The 5,764-nt window shown below is 55.5% G+C and overlaps 1 protein-coding gene across 1 annotated transcript; it reads right to left on the reverse strand.

Annotated features, from left to right (window-relative positions):
• ELOVL1 (ELOVL fatty acid elongase 1) lies at positions 1 to 3,895 on the reverse strand. The gene is made up of 7 exons (XM_069862908.1): positions 3,737 to 3,895; positions 3,114 to 3,304; positions 2,882 to 2,962; positions 2,596 to 2,652; positions 2,162 to 2,267; positions 1,866 to 2,002; positions 1 to 1,447 (listed from the first exon to the last, which is right to left on the reverse strand). The coding sequence occupies exons 1-7, from the start codon at positions 3,780 to 3,782 to the stop codon at positions 1,193 to 1,195; spliced, it is 873 nt and encodes a 290-aa protein (XP_069719009.1). The 5' UTR covers positions 3,783 to 3,895; the 3' UTR covers positions 1 to 1,192.
• Between the last annotated feature and the right edge of the window lie 1,869 nt (positions 3,896 to 5,764).

Below are 5,764 nucleotides of genomic sequence, written 5' to 3' on the forward strand. Positions count from 1 at the left end.
TCCTTCTGTTTGTTTATTTGTGATAGAAGAGCAGCCCAATTTGACAGGGCCTGACTCCTTCACCTCATCCTCAAGGCCAGCAGGTTTTGGTTACAGCCAGAGCAGGTGAGTGGCACCAGGCCCAGGAGAGCTGCTGCACAGCTCCGCTGCAGGGCAGCTTACACCTTCACCCAGGCCCAGGTAGATCCACAAAGGCAAGAGGCACTCACTTGTAGCCCCAGAGCAGGGCATGCTACAACCATCCTCTGCTGTGCTCACACCGGGCCAGAGCAGGGCTGGTCCCAAGCAGGAGAGCCCAGGAGCCCATCCGAGGGGTGATTATTGCTCAGGTCTTGAGTTTGCAGAAATGGAAGTGGTCCAAGGCAAGGCTGGGCTTGGCCATTCCCACTCCGGAGCAAGCCACCAGCTGCTATACGGGCTCAGGTCTGTGTGGCTGAAGCACACACCGAGCACCTGGTGCAGGCACAGAAAGGCAAGGCACCCCAGGCTTATGTGGGGCAGGAGTTCAGGCTGTCGCAGCCCTGGCTACATCCCAGGCACAGGGCACATGTACTGCACTGGGCAAGGTGTGGGTGCTCATATCCCACACGCTGCCCCTACATTCGCCACAGCCACCCCAGGGCAGGACCCCCACACCCAGGCACCCGGGGACCAGAAGGGACAATGTGGCACTGTGGCATGGAACAAGGTGGCACAAGGCATGGGCGAGCAGGAGCACTGGCGCTTGAGCTGGCAACAGCAAGTGACCAGGGACAAGTCTGCTCATCCACACAGGTGCTGATGAGACAGGGGAGAGGAGAGGAGAGGGCACCAGGACAGGGACCGGTTGGTTTCTTCTTTTGGTCCTACGCAGAAGGAAATAGACCCCAGGCAGAAGGGCCAGATGTAGGCACTTGGGGGAAGTTCCTTTGGAAACAGTGGAATGGGACCTGAGCCCCACAGCTGTGATGCAGGCAGCTGCCTCTCTGCTCAGCAACACTGAGAAACAGCACAAGCCCTCCCAGGAGCAGAAGCGGCCCATGGCTGGTCAGAGCAGAGGGGCTGGGCATGCAGACAGAGGACAGCAGGGCTGGGCACAGGGGTACAACAGTCTGTAGGCACTTGACTTGGCTAGTGGCACCCAGGAGCAGAGGAACAGGTCCCAGCTGCCTCTGCCCCGGGGCTCTCATTGGCTCTGGGAGGGCCTTGCCCTCTAGTTGGCTTTGAGCTTCCCGTTGGCAACAGTGCCATTCTCATGGATGCTGCTACCGTTGTGCTGGGCTGCTGGCTGAGCCACTCGGGGCAACCGTTTGCCCTTGGTGTAGGACTGGTACCAAAAGTTGGAGAAGAGGATAAAGAAGATCGTCCCATAAATCCAGATGAGGTGGATGAAGATGGGGAACTGGTACTGGCAGCTGGGCATGAAGTAATACTGGGAGATGTGGATGGAGACAATCACAAACTGTGCCTGGGAGCAAGGCAGAGCAGGGACACGTTATTTATAGGAGCAGAGTTAGGGATCCCAACAGAGACCTTGTAAATTCAGCTAAGCTGTTCCTTTCCCATCCTACAGCAGAGATCCTTACGGTGAGGCAGAGCCAGCAGCAGCTGGAAGAAGCATGCACAAGGTCTCAAGGCAACACGTGCCTCTCACCCTCCCAATGTGGCTGCAGCCCAGGGGCAGCAGGCTGAGCACCCCCCTCACCCTGACCAGGCTGGTAGGGCTATCAGAGGTCCACAGCAGGCCAGAGCTGCTAGAAACCAAGTGAGAGGCTGAAGATGACACAACTACAGCTGCTGGCTGGATCTTTCATAGGTACAAGGGCTGGCCTGCCCCTCACATCAGAGGCTGAGGGCACATGCTCTGCTCCACAGCAAAGACTCACCAGCTGGATGGCTGTGATGTGCTTCTTCCACCACAGGTACTTCTGAAAGGCAGGTCCTGCTGCTGAGAGCCCATAATAGAAGTACATGACAACATGCACCATGGAATTGACCATGGCATGGAATGAGCCCATTCCCCCTGTAAAGAGAGATGTTCATTAGCATAAGTCAATCCTCTGCAGCAATTAGCACTACAAGGAGGCCGGCCCTGGAAGCCCAGCAGCACCAAAACCCTCTTAACATGCATGGGCTGACCCCACACCCCTTCTCCAGGCTGCATACAGTGTCTTCATCTTACCTGGACCAAACTTTGCTCCCCACCACCAGCTCCAAGGCAGAACAGAGTGATGGAAGAGGTGCAGGAATGTGACCTGTTCATTCTTCTTCCGCAGGACAAAGATAACCTGCAATGAGAACCCAACAGCATCAAAGGCCTGCAGCCCTAGGGAGCTCCTAGAGCAGGGTGAGCCACTAATTCAGTGTCTGATCTCAGTGATGCTTTCCTCCCCCTCCAAGCTCACTGCCACCACACATTAGGTCACCCCACAGCTTCCAGAGCTGTAACATGTCAAGAGTGGGTTATTGCAGAGGCCAGAGTCCACAGCAGCTGTGCCAGACAGAAGCACCGCCAGGTCAGACTGGAAAGGCTGAAAAGGCACCAACCCCGAATACAAGGGGCCCAAGCTCCCGGCCCCACATGCAGTGACAAGGCCTCCCCAGTAGCTCACTCACCGTGTCCGTCAGCTCAATGAACTTGGAGAAGACGAAGAGCCAAGCAACTCTGACCATCTGTAACAGAACAAGTTAACGTTAGAGACCCACCTCAGCCTGAAAGCACTGAGCAACCAAGGGTCCCCATATAGTAACCCTGGGGTGAAACCAAGAGCCAGGGACTCCGAGTCTTCTGCCTTGGGAGAGGCAGATAGCTGTGACCTTGCTGTCCAAATGTTAAATAAACATTTATTTAACAAATGTTAAATAAAGGCCACCCCCAGTTATCAGAAGGACAAGAACTCACCCTAAGGGCTTTGGGGTCTTGCGAGAAGTCCACAGGGTCACATCGCCAGGTGTACCCAGTAAGCCACCCTGCCATCAGGAACTGCAACAAGAGCATCAACAGGGTGAGGCCAACACACATCAAGCCCTGCACCAAAGGGCAGAGAACAGCCTGCAAAAGGTCTCCCATCACCCACGCAGCCTGCTCAAACTGCTTTATACATCCCAAGCAAAGCCTACTGCCAACAACTCACCTCATAGACAATGTAAAGTGAGAGTCCCACCAGAAAGAAGTTGTATAGCACCATGAATTTCTTCAGATCTAAAGGCTTTCTGTTGGCCATTAGCCGGGGACCCAAGGATAGCACAAAGTAGACGTATGCCAGAAGGATGCCCATCACAAGGAACGGGGACTGCATCAGTGGATAATCAGCGATGCGGGGGTCTGCGGAGAGAGCCACAGTGCAGAGCAATTAGCATCCTCACCCCAGTCTGCTGCCAGCAATGCTCCTGTCACAGCAGAGTCGAGGATGCAGCAATCCTGCACTCACAGTACAGAAGTTCAGGTTAGGGCAGTCAGGAAGCAAAGGCTGGTGACATCAGGTGCAGCCTGAAGCTGTGCTGCAGGGCAGCCCAGGCTGCCCTTTGCCTTTGCCCAGGAGTGCAGAAGTGCCCCAAAAGGGCCTGCATGGGCACTGAGGTGAGGCAGCCTCATAACATGCAGCCAAAAAAACCCAGAGCTGCTTCTGCGCCGGGGCAGAGGCAGGATGCAGCTGGACCCAGACTGCTTCAGGGGTGACAGACCCCTCCCCTGGGCCTGTGGCAGTAAAGCACATGGTGCCACTTGCCCTGCAGCTGGGCCAAGCCAAACGCTCACCTGCTTTCTTCATGAAGTCCTCATACATGGTCACAATCCCCTCCATGGTGGCGTCAGTACCTCTGGAGAGAGGAAGACCAGATCAAGCAGCTGTTTTCCCAGGAGGGCAGCACATAGAGCACAGCCCTGCAGATCAGCAGATTTCAAGCACAGCTAGAGGTACAGTTCTGTATCTGGCCAGCACTGCTCTCAGCTGATCACACACCAGCACCCACCTTCCAGCTGGGCCATATGCTTCCCACTTCTCACTGAGACCCCACCACCAGCAGTCCTTTCAAGGCAGGATCCTAACACTTCAAGCTAACTAGGAGAGCTTCCAACCTCAGCACCCTGTCTCCAACCCCTTAAGTCTTGCTCCTGCTGTACAGCCTCAAGCATTACCACCCACAACCACCACGATGTTGCCACTAACCTTGCCACCAATGCCCACCCAGCACGTTGCTGTTCCTGACCCTGGCACATGGTCTCCAAGGGAGATGCAGAGCTGGCCCACGCTCACCAGAGCAGCGCCTTTATGATCAGCTTTGGGCTCCTGCCCACTGATCACCACCTGAGAAGCAACACAGAGCCACTGCGCAAGGAAGGAAAGCCATCGGTTCAGAAACAAACACCAGTTTCTGGTCTATGAGTTGCTGGTTTCACATCCATACACAGAACCCTCCTTCAAAGAGCTACCACTCCATAAACCTACTTGGCAATGACTTTCACTCCCCTTCCAAAGAGGAGACAACATCCCCAGTTAGGGGAGAAAGCTGCAGGAGAAGGATACAGGGCTGTAGGAAGAACTGACGCTCCCCACATGCTCACTGGAGCACACACCAGACAGCAATCCAGATGGACACTGCCGGAAGAATCATAGAATCATCAGGTTGGAAAAGACCCATGGGATCATCGAGTCCAACCAAGAAGATGTTAGTGGGTATCATGGGAGGGTTTGTCTAACCTTCCCTTCTCCCGCTGGTTGTTTCCCTCAGGCTTTTTGGTGAGTCACATTGCCAGGTCCAGGCCCTTGCTGCTGCAGGCAAGTTTGAAACACCCTCACCCAGCCCCTGTGCTCTCCAGCCTCTGCCCAGCCCAAAGGACACCACAGCAGCAGGAAGGGAGGCAAAGCACGGGCCCAGCCTCCCCCGACTCACCCACCTGCGAGGGAGGCATTCCCCAGGGCTCCTACAAACAGACACCCCACCTCCCTTTTCCTCCAGAAGACATGCAGGAATCGCTGCTCACACACAAGCCTGGGGAAACAGGTCCCCAGCCCAGCCTCCCCAGGAGTCTTATTGCCACCACCATGAGGCACATGGCTTCCTCCAGAGAAGCAGCTGTGAGGCTGAAGCCAGAGCAACCTTCCCCCACCTAGGGTCTTACTGGGAATATCCAGCAGCCACTGTCATTTCAAGCCCCCAACCAGCACCAGCATCGCTCCTTCAGCTCTGCTGCAAGAGGGAGAGCTCAAAGTTCTTTGCAGACACCACCTGTGCAGCACTACCAAGGACCTACGTGACAGGCTTCACTGGCACCATTCTTCACTGGGTGCTGGCACACACCACCCTGGCTCACCATCCTCTGCAAACCACTTTAGTGCAGCAACAGTGCTGGCTCTGAGCCTGCTCAGTCATATCCCATGTGCTCTTCCAGACCAGGGAGTGCCTCTCTCTGCAACAGCAGCGAGGTGGAACAGGTCTCCCCCTCCATCCACACTCCCATAGGCCCCATTCCTCCAAGCAGGGCTCCAGAGCAGCCCACAGCCACGCATCCCAGGGACAGAGCTCGAGCAGCTTTGCTGTCCTTCAGAAAGCACAGAAGGTGGTTCCTCACACCACCTTGGAGGCAACTGCGACAACAGGGCAAAGCCCACTCAGGACAGATCCCCAGACCTCAGGGGCACCAGCAGCAGAATAGATGCCTGCCTCCCCAGCTAGAGGTTTCAAGGGGTTTAATAGAAACTAGTACTTGTAGTATCACCATCATATCAGTAATATTTAAGGTCCTGGGCACTGCCAAGATTATCCACTCTCCATGTGCAGCAGG

The sequence above is a fragment of the Phaenicophaeus curvirostris genome, chromosome 8 (genome assembly GCF_032191515.1).
Source record: "Phaenicophaeus curvirostris isolate KB17595 chromosome 8, BPBGC_Pcur_1.0, whole genome shotgun sequence".
NCBI lineage: Eukaryota > Metazoa > Chordata > Aves > Cuculiformes > Cuculidae > Phaenicophaeus > Phaenicophaeus curvirostris.

What these genes read in the sequence shown, in the direction of transcription:
- ELOVL1 (XM_069862908.1), bottom strand. Translation starts at nt 3,782, where the DNA reads ATGGAGGGGATTGTGACCATGTATGAGGACTTCATGAAGAAAGCAG. An exon ending in GGACTTCATGAAGAAAGCAG is followed by an intron (nt 3,305 to 3,736) that starts GTGAGCGTTTGG and finishes CTCTCTCCGCAG; the next exon opens with ACCCCCGCATCGCTGATTAT. An exon ending in CACTTTACATTGTCTATGAG is followed by an intron (nt 2,963 to 3,113) that starts GTGAGTTGTTGG and finishes CTCTTGTTGCAG; the next exon opens with TTCCTGATGGCAGGGTGGCT.